This window comes from Geotrypetes seraphini, chromosome 2 (genome assembly GCF_902459505.1).
Source record: "Geotrypetes seraphini chromosome 2, aGeoSer1.1, whole genome shotgun sequence".
Classification (NCBI taxonomy): Eukaryota; Metazoa; Chordata; class Amphibia; order Gymnophiona; family Dermophiidae; genus Geotrypetes; species Geotrypetes seraphini.
In genome coordinates, this window is record NC_047085.1 from 210579788 (window position 1) to 210601369 (window position 21582).

The 21582-nt window shown below is 42.4% G+C and overlaps 1 protein-coding gene across 2 annotated transcripts in view; it reads left to right on the forward strand.

Annotated features, from left to right (window-relative positions):
- GMDS (GDP-mannose 4,6-dehydratase) overlaps positions 1-21582 on the forward strand; it is a 1326053-nt gene that overhangs the window by 169422 nt on the left and 1135049 nt on the right. For both annotated transcript variants that reach the window (XM_033934875.1, XM_033934874.1), the window contains exon 2: positions 17441-17485. In XM_033934875.1, coding sequence (XP_033790766.1) covers positions 17441-17485 — 45 coding nt within the window. The remainder of the gene's footprint in view (positions 1-17440; positions 17486-21582) is intronic.

The window sequence follows — 21582 nt, forward strand, 5'->3', positions numbered from 1 at the left end:
GGACGCATTTATTGCTCCATTTGGGAACCGTTTTGGCTTACTCTCACACATAGAGCTCGAAGATATTTGCTAAACCCATGACAATTCCTTCTCTGGAAGACGGTTATTTACTTTGTAATTGTGTTTGTGGGATTGGGTGGGGGGGGTGGGAATTGGGGGGGAGGGGGGAGTGTATTTGTACTATTATGTGGGTTGTTTCTTTGTTGAAATTTTTTTATTGCAAAAATTTAATAAACATATCTACACATAACTAAATAGATTGTAAGCTGCAGAGAATCCAGTATTCTCCAGGATCTGTAAGGCCTCTAGACTTCTCTAGTCCCCTTTCTTTAGGTGTCAGTCCCAGTACCCTTTTCTTGCTGACAACCTGTATGGAACTTTTTCTTGTTTTTTGCTCTGAAGCCTTTTCCATCCTCGGATAAAGGGACAGATCTTGGAAACAGAATACAGTATAAGGCTTCATGGGCTTTTGGTCTGTCTCAGGATGGCAACTCTTTATGATTATCTTCATTACTGGGGAGTTTTTATTCATTATAAATGGAATATTATCACAGGACTCCTACATTTTCATTTGGGGGGGGGGGGAACAGAACACGTCTTTTAATACTGTACAATTTTTTGTTTAGCTTTGCAAATCCTAGCTCTTTACACAAAAGCTGGTATCTTTTTGCCATGCACCCTTACAAGGAGAGTGGCATCTTGCCCCAAACTTGCTGATTATCATATTTCCCCACATATAGGCCGCCCCGGAGTATAGGCCGCAAAAAAAGGCGCGTTTAGTTTTAAACCTGCTAGATAAGCCACCCCATGTTGCTAGCTGCGGTTTATCTAGATTAGCTGAACGTTTTTGTTTTTTTTAAATCTCCCCCCTTTGAAATCATCCTCCCCCTGTACATTTTTTAATCCTTGCATACCTCCTTCGCTGGATGCTGCCGGCTGTGCACGGCAGGAGCGATGTTTTCGATTGCAAGCCTGGCCCTGCGATGCTTCCTGAATGGCTGCCCTCGCGAGAACTGACAGCTATTCAGGAAGGAGCGCGGGACCAGGCTTGCGATCGAAAACAACGCACATCGCTCCTGCCGTGCACAGCTGGTAGTGTCCAGCGAGGGAGGTATGCGAGAGGGATTAAAAAATGTACAGGGAATGATTTCAAAAGGTGGTTGGTTGGAGGGGGATGGGGGAATAGGAGATTATTCCGGAGCCTATCATATCTTAACTTCATCCTTTGCCCTCTCATTGCAGAGTTTCCTTTCAAATTAAAGAGACTCGACTCATGTACATTTATATTACATAGGTATTTAAATGCCTCTATTATATCTCCCCTCTCCCGCCTTTCCTCCAAAGTATACAGATTGAGATCTTTAAGTCTATCCCCATATGCCTTATGATGAAGACCATATAGCATTTTAGTAGCCTTCCTCTGGACCAACTATACTTTTTATATCTTTTTGAAGGTGTGGCCTCCAGAATTGTACACAATATTCTAAATGAGGTCTCACCAAAGTCTTATACAGTGGCATCGATACCTCCTTTTTCCTGCTAGTCATATCTTTCCCTATGCAACCTAGCATCCTTCTAGGTTTTGCCGTCACCTTTTAAAACTGTAAGGCCACCTTAAGATCATCACATATAATCACACCCAAGTCCCGCTCTTCCATCATGCACATAAGTTCTTCACCCCCTAAACTGTACCTTTCTCTCTGGTTTTTGCAGCCTAAATGCATGACCTTGCATTTCTTAGCATTAGAACATAAGAACATAAGTATTGCCGCTGCTGGGTCAGACCAGTGGTCCATCATGCCCAGCAGTCCGCTCACGCGGTGGCCCTCCGGTCAAAGACACAACTGAGACCAGCCCTACCTGCGTACGTCTGTGTTCAGCAGGAACTTATCTAGCTTTGCCTTGAATCCCTGGAGGGTGTTTTCCCCTATGACAGACTCCGGAAGAACGTTCCAGCTCTCCACCACTCTCTGAGTGAAGAAGAACTTCCTTACGTTTGTACGGAATCTATCCCCTTTCAACTTTAGGGAGTGCCCTCTTGTTCTCCCTACCTTGGAGAGGGTGAACAACCTGTTCTTTAGCTGCCAAATTTCAGACCATTCTTCAAGCTTTGCCAGGTCTTTCTTCGTGTTATTCACACCATCCGACAACCCTTCAGCAATATCATTTATAAAAATGTTAAAAAGAACAGGCCCAAGAACAGAACCTTGAGGCACACCACTAGTAACATCTCTTTCCTCAAAGTGAAGGTTGGATGATAGCAGCACTGGTCATTTGGGATAGTGGTGGTGGAGGATAGCAGCGCTGATCGGGTGGGGAGGGGAAGGGTGCTCGAATATAAACCGATACCCCCATTTTTGGACCATTTTTTTGGGCGCAAAAATCTTGGTTTATATTCAAGTATATACGGTATGTAAATTTAGGACACTAAATTTGATTTAAAGTGGTGGAGATGGCATTTTGTGGCTTTCTTTGATTAATTTTGTAGAGATGTGTTAGATTGAATCCCAGCGTTGCTCCTTGTGACCTTAGGCAAGTCACTTAATCCTTCATTGCCCTGGGTACAAAATAAGTACCTGTATATATATATATATAAACTACTTTGAATGTGTAACCACAAAAGGCACAAGTCCCATTCCCTTTCTGCTCAATGAGAGATTCATCAAAATATGCATTTTGCCCAGAGATACCTAAACGTTTGCATACAAATGTATGTTACTGTATAGTGAATTTTATAATGCATTTCTATGATAGAATCTGGCCCTGTGCTGGTAATTAAATTCTCCATGGACTGTTTAATCACATTACTTGTAAAGGAACGGAATGTGTTTGGCCTGCGATGTGCTTGATTGCAAAAACAATCAAAAGACCATAAAAAAAAAAGGTAAGTGGAAATCACTACTGTATTTTGTTTTGTCTTTGCTCCTCGCTGTGGTGTGTCTCCTTGTCATTTGTGAGTGTATATGCATGTGTGTGAGATTACTGGGGAGCAAATTAGCTTTGCTGTCCTGGAGCCATATCCCACTAGGGCTTGCAATTGCTGTTCATTTCCCACTGGCTGGAAAAGCCTGCCCTATCGCTCGACAGACCTGGAAAGGAAATGCAGAGGAAGCAAGTGCCATTGCTGGTTCAGAATGTTCCAGCCTGGTTGGAAACTTTGAGAAAGGGTCTGGGTGAGAAGAACAAGACCTTATTGACAGGGTTCAGTTCTGGCTAGGTCTGTTTCACATCATCTTTCTGAATAAGTCCAGCTTTCACCCCTTTGCCCCTCCCCTTCTCTGTTTGTGGCACTCCTGCATCCCCTTCCTCCCAACAGGTTAAGCAGCTAGATGAGACCATAAGAGTTATTTCATTAAATAAAATTCTGTTCGTTCTTGAGGATTATAAAAGTATATTTATTGCAGGGCTGCTAGTTTGAGAAGTTGTCCCTCGGACTTTGCAAAGCTTTTCTACTGTAAATTTTAATTATGAACACCTTTTTTTTCCCTGTTGCGCTCTACTTTCGACCTTTGATTTTGTGGAATCAGAGTTGGTTCCAACATTTCTCCCACTGGTGATACAGACCTGGTTTGACATGTTCCAAATGAACCGGCATCATAATCGGATTTCTGTCTCGCTCTGGGCATTTAAAACCTTCAGTGTGGGGGTGTATTTATACAGTATGGTGTGTTTGACAGAAAAGAAACGTATGAGCCAAGGTTTTAGTTGCTGGGGTTTTGGGGTTTTTTTTAAACACTTTGCACTGTGCTCTATAAAATTCTTTGCAACAGATGGTTAGAAGTTCTTAAAAAAAAAACCAAACCTGCTGGACGGATGTGATGGCAGTGATATGTAGTACCAATAAGAGACCTGAACGTCATGGTTTCGATGTTACCATGTGCCAAGTCAGCCATAGTTGTGGATGTTATGAAGGCAGCTTCCACTGGGTAGGGAGAGGTGAGACTTCTAGAAGGAGCCCTAGTGCCAGGTCTGGCTTTGGTGTGGATGAGGTTCTGGGCAGAATTTTTTTTATGGCAGACCCCTTGCTGGTTACTGTCCATGGAAGTAAGGATCCTTCCTGCAAACTTAACACTTTCAATTTCTCTGATGATATAATAAGGTTGAGAGCAGCAGTAACAAATAGGGTAGGCTGCAGGTGATTTTGAAGTGAGCACTTATCCTCACGCCAGGGACAAGAAGGAGATTGGCTCGAGGCTGTGAAGGGATTCCTCTTCTAGTTCATGCACACTGCCACTTTCTGTCTCCTCCTTCCCCAGTGTCAGGCAGATCTCTGGTCTCAGGGCTTCTGGTGGCGCTGTTGTTACAGGGTACCCAGGGTGTTTGTACTGCTCACTCTACCCTAAATCTGACCCTGCCTGATGCAGGGCTCCTTACCAAGAAGGGTCATTGTGGTTGACTGAACAAGGTATATATAGTAGGGTGAAAAATCCCTGGGTAGTTGGAAATATAGGTGTCGCATCTTAGCTCCAGATCTGATTTAGCTGAAATTCCAAAGATGCAGAAGAAAAGTGTTGGTTTGAAGGGGGGGGGGGTCTGGAAAATTTTAATGGACAGTACACTGTTTCTCTTCTTTGCCCCAATATCAAAATATATATGGAGAAGAGGGGCAAGAGACGGGACATGATAAAGACATTTAAATACTTCTAGGATAAGTACCTAATACACATGAGGTCGGCATTTTCCAGTAGATCATGGTAGGAGAATAGAAGGCTGGAATGTAGTAAAGGAAATACTACTTCACAAAATGGGTGGTGGATAAATAGAAAGTTGGAGGGAAATACATTAACAAAATTCATGAAGGCCTGAAATAAGCACTGAATGTCCTTGGTTATGGACAGGAAGCAAAAGTCAGTTCTGCACAGCATTGAAACAAGAAGTACAAATAGGTATATCGTTGCATGTATGTTTTTATATAAACATTTACCCCCCCTCTTCTACGAAACTACATTAGCAGTTTCTAGTGCAGAGAGTCGCGCTGAATGACCCGCGCTGCTCTCGACGTTCATAGGAACCCCTCTATGAGCGTCGGGAGTAGCGCGGGCCATTCAGTGCGGCTCCCCGTGCTAGAAACTGCTAGCGCAGTTTCGTAGAAGAGGGGGTTAAAACAAGATCATAGGTTGTGTAGCATTTAAATATGCAACTTCTGGGCCTGCTGGACCAGCCATGCTTTGAACAGGATCCCAAATCATACCATGTGGAATAAAGTCTGATCAATTTGGCCCTTGCAGAGTCCATGTGTTTGATGTCACTTGTGACTTAGGGCTCCTTTTACAAAGGTGCGTTAGGGCCATAACGCGCGTGCGCTAAATTTCCCCGCGCGCTAGCCGCTACCGCCTCCTCTTGAGCGGGCGGTAATTTTTTGGGTAGTGTGCGCTATAATGCGCGCTAATCCGGTGCGTGCGCTAAAAACGCTAGCATACATTTGTAAAAGGAGCCCTTATGTTTGTGTTCCCGAGTTACTGAACTAGTACATTTTACCTGTTTTTTTACTGACCAGGTTTAACTTTGTAGAGAAATAATGATTACCTAATTGTCTGATTGGCTTGATCAAATTTCTTGCTCCATCATCAGTGACAAGCCGAGTCAGGCATATTCTAGCTGTTTTACATTTTACACCTCATGTATTCATTTTGGAGCATGCAATGTCTACAGTCCACAATCTTAATATATTTTTTGACCTAGCTTTCAAAAGCAATATCTTCTTCTTTGGGTCAGAAATGTGCAATGGGACATTATTTTGATATCTGGTAGACAAGACTTAACAAAGATATGGGTTTCTTATGACATTTTAAGCTATACAATTATACTGCTTTGTCACCTTCTGATCACCCTCCCCATCCATACCTTTGCCCCTGTTATTGGAATGTTATTATATTTGTCATCTTTTTCCTCATTTCTGATCTGAGGAAGGTGTTGCCTTCGAAAGCTAGTCATGAATGTATAAGGGAGTCCAAATAAAAAAGGTATCATTTTTTTTATCATTCTTTTTTTGTTTTATTTCTGTTCAAAAACTGAGTGAAAATCAAGAGAGCACCTTCTTATTACATGAGAGAAAACAGCTGAAAAATAAAAAATATAGAGAAAAGCCAGAGGCAAAAAGAATGAGTTTTTTTGTACTTAGTGAGTACATTTTTTCCAAACTATTAATAAAAAATACTGTTATGACTGTTATCATTCCCTAAAATGCATAATCAACATTAGATAAATAATTATCTGAAAATAATAAAATATTTATGTGACGCACCAAGTGCATTCTATATCATTATACAAATATAGTTGTTGGTTTGTTTTTTTAAATTAGCTCTAATTGAAATTCATATTCATGTACCTCATTCATTCACTTCGTTCCAAAGGAAGAAATATATTATAATTTTATGGCCTTTCTGTTCTGTGGGAGATCATAGAACCTTCCTTTCTTCCCTTTGTTTCTGGTAGTTGGGGTTCAGCTCAGGTTTTGAATAGAGGGGCCTTTATTAAAGAGGTCATTGGTGGAGCAAGAATAGAGTGGACACACTGAGTTCTTCCTGACTTTCTGCTGTCATAGCAGGGAATCCAGGCAAGAAGAAGCAGCCCTGATTATGGGAAGGACAAAGCAAGGGGAGGATTACAGCAATTCTTTATATAAAAACATCACCCAGATTCAACTAAGATGTCTACAGTTAATCCAGAATACATCTATAAAACGCTTAACAAACTCCCCAAAATTTGATCATGTGACACCTTTATTACAAAATGCTCACTGGTTGCCAATTTCACATCGAATCACATATAAAATAATCTTGCTCTGTTTTAAAACATGACAGTCAAACTTACCGGCATTTCTTGATAAACTCCTAATTCCATATACATCCCGTAGGACCTTACGATCTGCAGCTCAAAATTTGCTCGTAATCTCCTCCTTAAAAATAATCATTACTCGAAGAAACGTATGCTCCACAGCTATGGAATAAGTTACCTTCCCATCTCAGAGAAGAACAAAATCTTGATCGGTTTAAGAGCTCACTAAAATCCTTCTTATATAGAGATGCTTTTCCAACATAGAATCAAAAATGATATTTCTCTCCATAGGAACCCAAACCTCAGGAGGCTTCAGACATCTTCTCTATTGGCCCGATTTGTACTACCCTTACTTGTTTCTTTCCTATAATTATTGTATTTCAACCCCTGTCCCTATTGTATTGTGTTGGTCTTGTTTTGTTCTAGCATATATCCATAATTTGTAATATTGTACCCCCATTTTAAATTGTACATCGCTTAGAAGTATTATAAGCGATATAATCAAATTTTAAACAAACCTGAAACCTGAGGATTAGGAATGGGAAATTATAAAGCTAGAGAAATCCTTGGTGCCAAGGCTATTTAGAAGAGGATAGCTTCCAGCCCTTATTTTTCAGGTAACTAAGGTCTTTAAGATTTTGGAAGGGCAGTTGCAAGGCTCCAAGGCCCTGTGAGATCTGAATCTCTCAGTCACTGGCAAGATTATCTCCTTGGGAGCTGTCAAGAAGAAGAAGAAGCTGGTTTCATATGTACTATAGTTAGGTGCCAAAAGCTTATACCACTGGCAAAAGAGGGCAGGGGTTAGTATTCTCTCTGTCATGATACCCCAAAAAGAAGACACTTTTTATTCTTTTCCAGATCACAGGCAAATGAGTGTGCTGCTCTACATCTTGCATAGTCAGATGGAGATGTTGAGATTGGTTATAGAGATGATGGGGAAAGGAGAATTTCTCTCCTTCCTGGTTCTGACACAAGTTTATCTACCCATTCCAGTAGAGAAAAGCCATCAGATAATTCTCAGATTTTTTTTGTTTTGCTTTGGGTCTTTATTGCCAGTTTCTGGCACTATTGTTTAAACTGGCCACAAGTGATGACTGTAGTAGTCGCCTATCTGAAGAGTGAACATTCTTGTGCATCCTTATGTAGATGATTGGCTGGTTACCACAAATGTGGAGGTAAAGAACTGCAAAGCTTCAGCTAGGGTTATTCAGGAAAGACTAAACAAATTGCGGCTCTACACTCTCGAAGAACATAGGGAGAGGGGAGACATGATTGAGACATTTAAGTACATCACGGGACGCGTCGAGGTGGAAGATGACATCTTTCTTTTCAAAGGACCCACGACCACAAGAGGGCATCCGCTCAAACTCAGGGGGGGGGGGAAGTTTCGTGGAGACGCAAGGAAGTACTTCTTCACAGAAAGAGTGATTGAGCAGTGGAACAAGCTTCCAGTGCAGGTGATCAAGGCCAGCAGCATCCCGGACTTTAAGAATAAATGGGATACCTATGTGGGATCCCTATGGGGGTCAAGTCCAGGAATAGGGTCACTAGGGTAAGTAAAGTGGCTGTATAATTAAAGGGATCAGTTGACTCCAAGGGGTGGGTCAAGGGAGTGGGCAGACTTGATGGGCTATAGCCCTTATCTGCCGTCATCTTTCTATGTTTCTATTTGCCCCACCCTCTGCCAATCTTCACTCCCCCTGCAACCCCATGTACCTGAGCTAGGTAGGGGTCCACAAGCCTTACCAGCAGAATCCATCCAGATTTGAAGTATGCCAATTAGCAGTACTTTTCCTTAACTGCTGACATACTGAACACTCTCTTTGCAAGTGCTTGGGTTTTGTGAAACTGTTCAAGTGCGAGGGAGGCCTCCCCATCACGTATTCATGAAAACCAAGCATGCATGGGGGTGGGCCTCCCTCGTACATGCTAAGTTTCACAAAAAAATGATCATGTGATGGGGTGACTGGTGTGTCAGCAGCCCAGAAAAAGTGCCGCTAACTGCCAGGCCTCCTTAGCTTTGCAGAGTAGGGCTTTCACTTGCAAGGTGACAAATTTTAGTTCTCTTCATACTCTATTGCAGGGATATCCAACTTTTTGACTTTCCTGGGCCGCATTGGCCGAAAAAAATGTTTCTGGGGCTGCACAAACACTGCAGCAAGACAGAGGAGGGAGCTGGCAAGATGGTAAACACCTGGGGGCAGCAGAGGAAAACACTGCATCGCCCTCAACTGGGGCCACACAAAATACTTCACAGGGCCGCAGGTTGGACACCCCAGCTCTAATGCATGCCTTGACTACTTTTGTGATAACTTCTTATACTAGGCTTAAACTATGACGTCTGATAGAAGGTGTAATCCGAAATCTTTATTATAGGGTGGGTTGTCTTAAACCACCCCTGAAATACCTTCTAATAATAATTCTTCAAACCCTCTGAAATACCACCAAATGTTCAATAAGATTTCATAACACTTGGCTTTATGCATCCAAATCTTCATCGGGTCACTTTATACGAATCTTCATCGGGTCACTTTATAACTTAATTTCTACTCCATAGATTAGATTAAGTTAGGTAGGTGATAACTTTTTTTCAACTTTTTAAAGAAAATATTAAAGGAATGTTTGTACTTAGCTTAGGTGGTAGACAGCAAGGGACAAGTTCGCCCTTTCGGGGTTTCTTCAGGGCTACAATCCCTTGGTTTAACTTGAACTTCACGACGTGACCATCCAATTTTTTATGCATGGAGTAGAAATTAAGTGTATGGAGTAGAAATTAAGTTATAAAGTGACCCGATGAAGATTTGTATAAAGTAACCCGATGAAGATTTAGATGCATAAAGCCAAATGTTATGAAATCTTATTGAACATTTGGTGGCATTTCAGAAGGTTTGAAGAATTATTATTAGAAGGTATTTCAGGGGTGGTTTAAGACAAACTCACCCTATAATAAAGATTTGACTACTTTAGTAGCATAAACACAGGGGAGGGACTTGAGGACCTGGGTCCCCCCCCAGTTTGGGATCCCCCAAATTAAGGTATTGTTTGCCACAGGTCTCCAAGAGGCAAAAACACGTCAATTTGGGGGGCCCCAAACTGCATTAGAGTATGAAGAGAACTAAAGTTCAAGTAATCACATATTGTAGATAGAAAAAGGTTCTCAAAGCTGTAAAACTTGATTTGATTACTTCAGAGATCTGTTGAGTCTGTCCAGACTCCTAAGTAACCTGGGAAATGGGGAGATCAAACAGAACTGGGTCTAGTTTAAGATTGACTCGGAGTTCCGGTGACGCAGCAAAAAACTGTCTCGTCTGGAGGTAGTACCAATTTATGGGAAGCAAGAGGCAGCATTGTAAGGACTGAAGGTTTAATATTGAGAGGAGACACAGTAAACAACAGCAGGATGTCAGTGGTATATCTAAAAGCTTTGATATTAAAGAATAGAATCAGAGTGGCTAGAGAGCTAATTAAAATATTGAAGAGTAAAGGAGAGAGGATTGAACCGTGAAGGATCCCACAGTTTAAGAGGATAGGATTGGGAAGGACCTGAGGATGAATGCACTGTGAAGAAACAATTTTGCAAGAAGGATGAGAACCATTTGTGAACAGTACCAGAGAGTCTTTTATTGGTCCACTTGGCCAAAAGCTGCAGAGAGGTCCAAAGAAATGATTAAAGCAATATCATCTTTGTCAAGAGTAGTGTGGAGGTAACACTGCACAACAAAGTTTTTGCTTCCTGAACACTGCTGGGTGTTTCTTATAGAATTTTGGGTGCTGATCATGAATATTACATCAAAAATTACCCATCACGTACCATTTCAGAGAAATCTTCAATTTTGTCGTGATTTTTTCTTATATTTGGATGCAAACAATTTTTTCTCCCATAAGTGTCTTATCAACAACGGTTTGTGCCGCCTGGGTATGTCCATGCATAAAATCTAGCCAGGTTGGAAGCTGTTTTATGGAAGATGACATCCTGGGCATGTCTGGGCAGGTCTGAACGAGCTTGCGCTGTCTCACCATGCTATAATGGTGGCTTCCATACACCGATCCTGCTCATTTGGTTAATATAAATAGTCCGTGTGTGTATATAGTATCAGTATAGTAAAGTATAGTAGTATAGTAGCTGTAGCAATATAACAGTAAGTAAGCTTGATGCTATAGACGTTTTGGTGTCGGGCAATATGTCTCGTCGGTGTCGTAACAGCCGCGACACATTCTGCTATATCTGTGGGGAATATACACTTACGCCTCAGAGACGTTCGATGACTGCCCTTGTAAAGAAAGCCTATCATCTGTATTTTGGCTGCAAAATAGGTGATCAAGACAAGCAATGGGCGCCTCACATTTGCTGTGCGACATGTGCTGTTAGTCTGAGAGCCTGGCTCAGAGGTACTCGAAAGACGATGCCATTTGCTGTTCCGATGATATGGCGAGAACAGAAAGACCATGTGACGGACTGTTATTTCTGTTTGACTAATGTGTCTGGTTTCTCTGCCAAAAACAAGAAGTCAATTGAATATCCTAATCTGCCTTCAGCAATGAGACCCATGCCACATGATGACAGTCTTCCAGTTCCGAAACCACCAGAGGATTGGACCTTAGACGAACCAGATGAAGAAACTGCAGTGCAGGGTTCTAACAGTGACATTGACCTGGATTTTGAACCATCCTCATCAGGCGATCCACATCTGATAACACAGTCCGAATTGAACGATTTGGTCAGAGATTTGGGTCTGTCAAAAGCAAAAGCTGAGCTGCTAGGTTCGAGACTGCAGGAATGGTGTTTGCTATCACCAGGTACGAAAATTTCTGTGTTTCGAGACCGGCATCATGATATAACCAAATTTTTTGCACAAGTCGACAGTCTCTGTTTCTGTTGTGACATTGAAGGATTGTTCTCGGTCTTTGGTTGTGATCACAACCCGGAAGAGTGGCGTCTTTTCATTGATTCGTCAATGTTAAGCCTGAAAGCTGTTCTGTTGCACAATGGCAACGTTTATCCTTCAGTACCTGTTGGCTATGCAGCACATATGAAAGAAACATATGAGAATATGGAAATGTTACTAAAGTATGTCCAGTATACCAGGTATAACTGGAATATCTGTGGAGACCTCAAAGTCGTTGCTCTGTTACTAGGACTGCAGCTTGGCTATACAAAGTACTGCTGTTTCATCTGCGAATGGGACAGCCGAGACAGAGAGTCGCACTATTCTAGAAAGAACTGGCCACTCCGTAAAAAGTTAGTTCCAGGACAGAAAAATGTAGCACATGAATCGCTTGTTGACCCGACAAAGATATTTTTGCCTCCTCTTCACATTAAACTGGGACTCATGAAGAATTTTGTGAAAGCAATGAACAAGGAAGGGGAAGGTTTTCGTTATTTAAGACAGATGTTCCCAAGAATAACTGATGCCAAGATCAAAGAGGGTATTTTTGTTGGCCCCCAGATCAGACATGTTATGAGTGACAAGCGATTTGAAGATCTGTTAGTTGGGCCGGAAAAAATTGGCTGGAAAGCCTTGAAAGACGTTGTTGACAATTTTCTGGGCAATTACAGAGCCCCAAACTACATTCAGCTGGTAGACAAACTTCTCAAAGCATACAAGAGAATGAAGTGCAATATGTCACTCAAGATTCATTTCCTCCATTCACACTTGGACTTCCCCGCAAATCTCGGTGCTGTGAGTGACGAGCACGGTGAAAGGTTTCATCAAGACATAGCTACGATGGAGAAACGATACCAGGGCAATTGGAATCCGTCAATGCTTGCCGACTATTGTTGGATGCTACAACGTGATGCACCAGACACTGAATATAAAAGAAACTCGGGAGCAAAACACTTTTAATTCTGTTTCATTTAGTCGCTTGTGCGAAACGTAAACTTGACTATATATTTTATTGTCAGTAAACATAAAAATGTCTATTTCTCATAGTTCTTACGTGATGCAGTAAAACCAAAACCATATTTGAGCATACCAAGTTGGTACCTGTCATAATCACCAAAAACTTTTCAGGAATCAAGACTTAACCAAAAAATTGTTGTGCAGTGTAATTGATTAAAGAAGTTTCAGTAATATCTGTACTAAGAAGATGGCGAAAGCCAGCCTGACGCAGATGAAGAATCAGGGTCCGATCAACATGGGAGAGAAGATGCAGATAAATCACATTTCTGTGAGTTTAGTTTAAAATAACTCCTCAGTGATTAGACACCGGGTCAAGGGATTAGCAAGATTAGCAGGGTCAAGGGATGGATTCGTGAGAATCAGATGAACAAAGGCCTTATTCTATAAGGAAGGAGCTGAACCAGAAGAGAGAGTATGAAAGTTAACTGCCAAAGCTAAGGCAGTGGAGTGGAAAAGCAGACATCACTCCTTCCAAAAATACAAGGACTAGGAGGCATGCAATGAAGCTATTAAGTAGTAAATTCAGAACAAATTTGAGGAAATATTTTTTTACTCAACATATAATTAAACTCTGAAATCCATTGCCAGAGAATGTGATTAAAACAGTTAAGTTATCAGGGTTTAAAAAAGGTCTGGATAATTTCCTAAAAGAAAAGTTTGTAAGCTATTATTAAGATGGACTTGGGAAAATTCACTACTTTTCCTAGGATAAGCAACATAAAATCTATTTTACTTTTGGGATCTTGCCAGGTACTTGTGTCCTGAATTGGTCACTGTTGGAAACAGGACACTAGGCTTGATGGTCCTTTGGTCTGTCTCAGTATGGCAAGGCTTATTTTCTCATGTTTTTAAAAAGACCTTTTTTTTAAAAGGATTTTAACCAGACAGAGGCACAGAATCACACGGTTGAGGGACGAGTAGAGAGAGTTGTCAGGGAAGGAAGAGAGAAAGATGTCCAAGAGGAGGTCTGCAAATGTGATGCAGGATAAGCCTGTGAGGGGGAAAACTGACTAAAGGTTGCTGTGAGAGAGAATGAAGAGAGTGAATTCTGCAGTGAGTCAATCTTGGATAGGAGTGGCCTACTGCAAGAAATGTTATCCCCTTTTGTTTGGTAACTTGGGTGATGATCCTAGATAAAAGCATTTTGAGAAATTAAGATGTCAAGGGCTCTGTTAACTACATTTTATCACATTTCAGTAATTGCGCATTAGTGGCTAAAATTAACTTTTTGGTGACTTTAAAACCTCTGCATTAACTGTTGGGGTGTTTTTAGTATTTTCCCATTCAAATAACACCGAAGAAATGCCATTGCTGTGCATTAATGTCGTGCAGAATTAGAGAATGACACGGTGACAAAATTCATCACCGTCCCCGTCCCCGCGGATAACCGCGGGAAATAATCCCATGTCATTTTTTTGTGTCTATTTCAGCCTCAGTCCTTCTACACTGGCATTCTTCAAAGCAAAGCTTGAGGGTCAGTGGTTGTGACCATTCGTACTCTGATTCTTCCCTCTCTCCTTAAAGAATGACATGAAGATGGTTTACCGCGGTTATCCGCGGGGACGGGAACGGTGATGAATTTTGTCACCGTGTCATTCTCTAGTGCAGATAAGATGCAGTTAGCTGTGCCTATTGAGGTAGCATTAACTGCACTGTGTTATCCGTCATATTAACAAGTAACTTCTTTCACGTTAATTATAAGGCGCAGTCCATCATGCCCATTCTCTGTCTCATTTTTGTAAACTGCTAATTCAGTTGATATTGCTTGTTAGCTAGTAAGGCATTGCATTGACATTTAATGCAGCTTAGTAAATTGGCTACACAAGCCATATGGCATCTAATAACTGATTAACACAGAAGAAAAGGGTGATAGGGGTCACAAATAGGGGTTCAGGATATTCACAACACAAATTCATCCAATATTTACATATTTCTTTTAATGTAAGAGCATATTTTTGTATTTTAGTTACTCTGAAAAGCAGCAATGTGTGCGGCACCAGAGAACTGAACTTATGTTCCTTTATTTTCCTGTCCAGAACCACAGAGCTATAAGCTAATGTGTTCAGTATTTCTTGCCTTTTTAGAAATCCTGCCTTTCCTTCTCCCTTCCCGTTGCTCTTGAGCAATATGGTATCGCAGTGGTCTCAAATTCGCGGCCCGGGAACCACATGTGGCCCACCAGGTACTATTTTGAGGCCCTCGGTATGTTTTTATCATAATAGCAAAAGCACAATAAAACAGTGTCTTGATCATGTCTCTTTAGATATAAATTACAATATTATTATTAAGACTTGGAAAGATTTATAAACTATAAAGGCCCTCTTCTACTAAGGTGCGCTAACTGATTAGCGCACGCTAAACGCTAACACGTGCATGTTAGTCTATGGATGCCTTAGTGTTTAGCGCACGCTAATTCAATTAGCGCTTGCTAATCGGTTAGCGAATCTTAATAAAAGAGGGGGAAAGAGTTTTACCTCATACAAAATTGTCATTTCTTTAATAAGACATTAACTATTTTTTTTTCTGAGGCCCTCCAAGTACCTACAAATCCAAAATGTGGCCCTGCAAAGGGTTTAAGTTTGAGACCACTGTGGTATCAGGACTTACATAGGTTAGTGTTAGAACATAAGAACATAAGCAGTGCCTCCGCCGGGTCAGACCATAGGTCCATCCTGCCCGGCAGTCCGCTCCCGCGGCGGCCCAAACAGGTCACGACCTGTCTGAATCACCAGAAGGGGCTCCCTTGCCACCTTGGTTTCTCATTGAAGTCCTATCTTCCCATCGAAGTCCTAACCCTCCGGTCTTGCACATGCACGACCTTTTGGGTTTCTATACTTATTACCTGGTTAGCTTTCTATACTTGTGTTACATCCCAGCTCCTCCCTCAGTATCCCACGATCCCTTTATCCCTCAGGAATCCGTCCAATCCCTGTTTGAATCCCTGTACCGTACTCTGCCTGATCACTTCCTCCGGTAGCGCATTCCAAGTGTCCACGACCCTTTGGGTGAATAAAAACTTCCTTGCATTTGTTTTGAACCTATCTCCCTTCAGTTTCTCCGAATGCCCCCTCGTACTTGTTGTCCCCTTCAGTCTGAAGAATCTGTCCCTATCCACCCTCTCTATGCCCCTCATGATCTTGAAGGTCTCTATCATATCTCCCCTGAGCCTCCTTTTTTCCAGAGAGAAGAGCCCCAGCCTATCCAACCTCTCGGCGTATGGGCAGTGTTCCAGCCCTTTTACCAGTTTCGTTGCTCTCCTTTGGACTCTCTCAAGTACCGCCATGTCCTTCTTGAGGTGTGGCGACCAATACTGAACGCAGTATTCCAGATGTGGACGCACCATCGCTCGATACAATGGCATGATGACTTCCCGCGTCCTGGTTGTTATGCCCCTCTTTATGATGCCCAGCATCCTGTTGGCTTTTTTCGAGGCTGCTGCGCACTGTGCAGATGGCTTCAGTGATGCATCCACCAGCACACCCAAGTCTCTCTCAAGTCTGCTGTCTCCCAACAATGCCCCCCCCCCAATTTGTAGTTGAACAACGGGTTCTTTTTCCCTATATGCATGACCTTGCATTTTTCCACGTTAAAGCGCATTTGCCATTTGTTCAAAAGGATTGCTGTGGTTAGAGGCTAGAACGGATGTGTAGATCTTTGTACAGCTAAATATATTCATCCAAAAGAATGACAGGATTTGGGCATTTTGGCAACAGGTCACTCATATGCATATAACTTAAATATCTAAACAGTGATATTCAATAGACATAACTTCAAACATTCAACCTTTCAAGTTTTATGTCGCTAAACATTAGTGCTACCTAAGCAGATATAGCTATAATTTGAAAACACTTTAGACATTTCAAGTTAAACATTCACCGCGTACACTGGCCTGAAAACCAGGAATTCTGTAAAGGCTCTCCTCACTTTTCTCCTTAGGCGGCATGCAGTCCTATGCAATTGTAGTCTTGATTGAAACAAAACAAAATGGGACCATGGCAGTGATCATATCCTGAATAAAAACAGCTTTTATGACCTATACAGCAGAATTAATGCAATGAAACAGGAAACCTGTGTGTTTTACAAGTCATGTAACCCTAATAAAAATTATAAAGTACAGTAAAACCTTGGTTTGCGAGCATAATTCGTTCCAGAAGCATGCTGATAATCCAAAGCACTCGTATATCAAAGTGAATTTCCCCATAGGAAATAATGGAAACTCAGACGATTCGGTCCACAACCCAAAAACTTTAATACAAAATACTATACATACTTGTATTGCAAGACCCTGCTCATCTAGAACTGTCACTACACTCCTGCAGCGTCAGAGAGAGAAGAACCATCGGCTCAGTTGTGATGATGTGACGCGTGTATACTGTATGCACTTGTTTTGCCAGACTTTGCTTGTTTAGAACAGTCATTACACTCTTGCAGCGTCTGAGAGAGAACCATTGGCTCAGTTGTGATGTGTGTATACTGTATGTACTTGTATTGCAAGACCTTGCTTGTATATTAAGTTTAAATTTAATCAAATGTTTTGCTTGTCTTGCAAAACACTTGCAAACCAAGTTACTTGCAATCCAAGGTTTTACTGTACTTTTAAATTTGGAGCATCCCTACCACTAGTGGCTAGTAAAAAAAAAACCCAACCCAACCCTATACACACTGATCTGCAATGTGTCCATGTTAGTTTTGTCTGAGTGGCTGCAGTTCATTTGCTCTATCACTGACAGCTTTCTTCTCTCTCTCTCTTTTCTTTCCAGGATGGCTCTTACTTGGCTGAGTTCCTTTTGGAGAAGGGCTATGAGGTGAGTGATTGGATGAGTCAGCACAGGGCTGATGGAATCATTGGGATGCAGCGGCCTCCTGCTTCCCCTGCCTGCTGTCCTCCTCCCGTGTGCTTTCCACTCCAAGCCGAGATAAGAGAAATCAAAGCCCTAAAAAGGAATGCACAACACAGCTTGTACTTGTGCCAGGTTATTGTCCTGTTTATCATCCCATGTCCAGCTCGTGGATTCCCTCTGCCCCTTGGGTTTAGAGCTGCTCTCTGCACTTCCCGCTCAGTCAGATAAGCAAAGCCTTGCACAGGCCAAGGCTGTAAAGAATTATACAATAATTTATGATGTAATGCACCACATAAAAAAGCAACCCTCACTACAAAGTCTCCTTTTTAATTTGGAAATTACACCAAGCAGTAAAGATTTTGTTACTTGGTGGCAGGCTCCTTCTGCAAAATGAAACTTGAAAGCTGTTTCTTACACTTTGACAACTTTATGGAAGCTTAAACTTGTTGTAATGGCTTGTGGGTTTTCAGAAATTTTTCAACTATATTGATTCCATGCTGAGCCTAGACTGAGCCTGATGTTGCTTCATGTTTTGAGATGTTGTATGGGGAAGAGGGGTTAGATTTGAGCTACCTGCAAATATATGAAAGTGCCCCTGTCCTTCTCTACCCCAGCACATAAACGTTTCCAAGTTTATTATACAAAACCTACATGTAAATGTGAAATGTGTCTCAAGTATTCCTTCTTTATTCGACATATATTTATTTTATTTGACACTTGTTATACCACAGTTTGCGCAAGGAATCTTGGCATTCCTGTGAATAGTGTACAGTCCTAAATTCATTACTGCCAAGTTAAGGCTGACAACAAAGTATAAGATATCCACAGGAAACTCAAGGAGGGGAATATCATAGTATAGCAACAAACCCAAAGTAAGTCATAGACACCTTATAAATAAACTGAGTGCACTTAATATGGGCCCTAAAATGACTGAGTGAGTTAGGAACTGGTTGAGTGGAAGGGTGATAGAGGGTAGTGGTAAATGGAACTCTCTGAGGAAAGTGATGATATCAGTGGTATATGACAAGGTCCGCGCCTCTTTAACATTTTTATATTATACTAGTGTTTAAGCCCGTTACAATAATGGGTGCTAGAGTAGATGTCTGTATGTCTGTTTTTTGTTTTTTATTTGTCTCTCTCTCTCTCCCTGGTCCCCTGTCTGTGCGTCTTTCTTTCTGTCTGTCTCCCAGGCCCTCCTGCTTGCCAAAGCAGCCTCCTTTCCCTCTCCCCCTGTTGTGCAATGCCTGCCTGCTTCTTGGCCCCCTTCTGTTCCCCCCCATGATTGCTGTCTGCCCCCAGAACAAACATCCCCCCAAAGCAGCCCCCTTTCCCTCCCCCCCTGGCCCCCAGTTGTGCCATGCCTGCCTGCTCTATGGCCCCCTTATGCCCCCCCCATGATTGCTTTCTGCCCCCAGAACAACCATCCCCCCAAAGCAACCCCCTTTCTCTCTCCCCCTGTTGTGCAATGCCTGCCTGCTCCGTGGCCCCCTTCTGTTCTCCCCCATAATTAATGCCTGCCTGCTTCGTGGCCCCCCTTCTGTTCCTCCCCCCTCCCTGATTGCTGTCTGCCCCCAGCACACCCCTCTACCCAAAGCAGCCCCCTTTTGCTCTCCCTCTGGCCCCCTGTTGTGCCATGCCTGCCTGCTCTGTGGCCCTCTTCTGTTCCCCCCATGATTGCTGTCGGCCCCCAGCACAACCATCCCCCCAAAGCAGCCCCCTTTGCCTCTCCCCCTGTTGTGCAATGCCTGCCTGCCTGCTTCGTGCACTCAGCACAACCCTCCCACCAAAACAGCTCCCTTTTCTGCCTGCTCCATAGCCCTTCTTTTTCGGCTTCCCCTCCCGTTCTTACCTGCCTCCTTCCATCCATGGTTCCTGCTGCCGCTGCTGCTCCTGTTCAAAGCGGCCTGCTTAGGTTCATGGGTGGCTGTATTGAACCTCGCAAGCCGCTCTCCATATGGTAGCATGTTCCTTCTGACGCGATCGCGTCAGAGGGAATGTGCTTCATGTGGAGAGCGGCCTGCGAGGTTCGCTACAGCCGGCTGCGAACCTCATCAGGCTGCTTCAAACAGGAGCGTCAGCGGTTGGTGCGGGAGGGGGGAGTCATCGACTTGTTGCCTACTGCTGCGGTGCGAAAGTTACTGGGCTCCTCGGTGGGGGCGTTGAGTGGCCGCGATCCCTCTCCTCCCAGACCCCCCTCCCCCCCCCCGGAGGAACGGAGATCGGCGGTGTCTTCTATCTACTGCTGTTACCGAAGAGCAGGGAGTCCAGCAATGGCGGCCAGTGCTGCGAGTGTAGGTAGGAGTTTGGGACTCGCGCATGCGCACTCCTGCTTGGCCACGGACCTACTGAACATGGAACAGGGATTACAGATCACGAAAGTTGGAGTGCGCATGCGCGGCTAGCGTTTTATTATATAGGATTGCGAAAGGGTTGCCTAGTTAGGTTTACCTCTTTGTGGATGATACCAAGACTTGTAAATGGTGTGGATACAGGAGGGACGTCAGAGTGCAGCGAACCTCAGCAGAGGTCGGGCTTCTGTGAGCCCAGAATTTAGGCAGGCACTGCTCCAACCTGGAACTGTGAGTACTTCGGGGACGGTTTCGGTGCTGCTCTCACAAGTTGAACTTGAAAGCACCAGCCTTGGAGGAAATGTTGAGGTTCTCTTGGAAGAGAGCTCTCTAACTAAAGCCTTGTCAACGGTGACCTGTAAGAATACTATGAAAACTGTATCCGGGAATGAGGTTTATCATTTTGGAGATATGGTGAAACCTGCAGTAATCAATATGGAAGCTCTTTGGAAAGCTATCAAAACCATGGACTCCAATCTAAAGAAAGCAGTTTCTTTATTAAGGACCGATTGTGGTAATATCAATTCCCTGGTGAATGCCCAAAAGGAGACCTTAAGGGAGCAAGGAGAGTGTATTAAAAAGCATGAAGATCAACTTAAGCAACTTAAGGAATTAGAAGTGTGGGTGGGAGAAATGGTTGGTTATGTATATTTGTAAGTTGAATGTGCTTTTATTGATCTATTATATGTTATATATCTATCTATTGCACTACTGAAGTTTGGAAAATCAATAAAGAATTAAAAAAAGTGGAATATATGGATAATTATCAAAGGAAGAACAATTTAAGATTTTTGAATTTTCCTAGATCACCTATATTGTCACTTTTTGGAAACCTCAATAGAAGTAGTTGTGAATAGGACAACTGTCATCTCTCATATTCCAAGGCAAATGTGACAGAGATTTGGTTCTTTGAACATATTTCAGACGTATGAATGAGCAATTTTTTGGTTCATCTATTGGGATATTTCCTGAAATATATATCAAGTTTCACAAAGAAGAAGAAAAGATTTCTTGATTTATCATCCTCATGTTCTGGCTTTGGGAACTACTTTTATTTTGAAGTGTCCAGCAAAATATTGTATTTTGTATAGTGGAAAAAATTTTCTCTTTTTTGAACCAAAACAATTGCTAGATTTCACTGTGGCAAAAGAGGATGGAGTAATAGTGGGATCATTAGGTCTCTCCACAGAGCAATGCAAACTGGCTGCTGGTTTAACACCTCTGTAACTGTCTTCTGTGAAGTATCATATTTCTTTTAATTATTTTTCTCTCTATGGCCTCCTATATTATGGACTAAGTAGATAATTAGTTTTCTGGGTGGGATTTTCCACTGTATAATTATGTTGAGGTTTTTTTTCTTGTTTTGGATTTTGATTCTATATTCAAGTATAATTTATGCTTGTATTTGAAAGTTAAAAGAGAGAGAGGCTGGTTGAGTAGACAGGAAAGCAAAGATATGAATGGAAGAAAAAATAGCAGATACAGTAAAATGGGGAGACAAGATATTTTTTTAGATATATCAGTGATAGGAAGAAGTGCAAAAGTGACATTGTGAGACTCAAAAGTTAAGAGAAGGAATATGTAGAAGCTGATCAAGAAAAGATTTCTATCCCTCATATTCCCCTGTGTCGCAGCTTTTCAATCCTCCCTCCCACCCCTCTGTGCAGCAGCTTTCCATCCCCCCTATTCCCCTGTAGCACCTCCCTTCCTCCA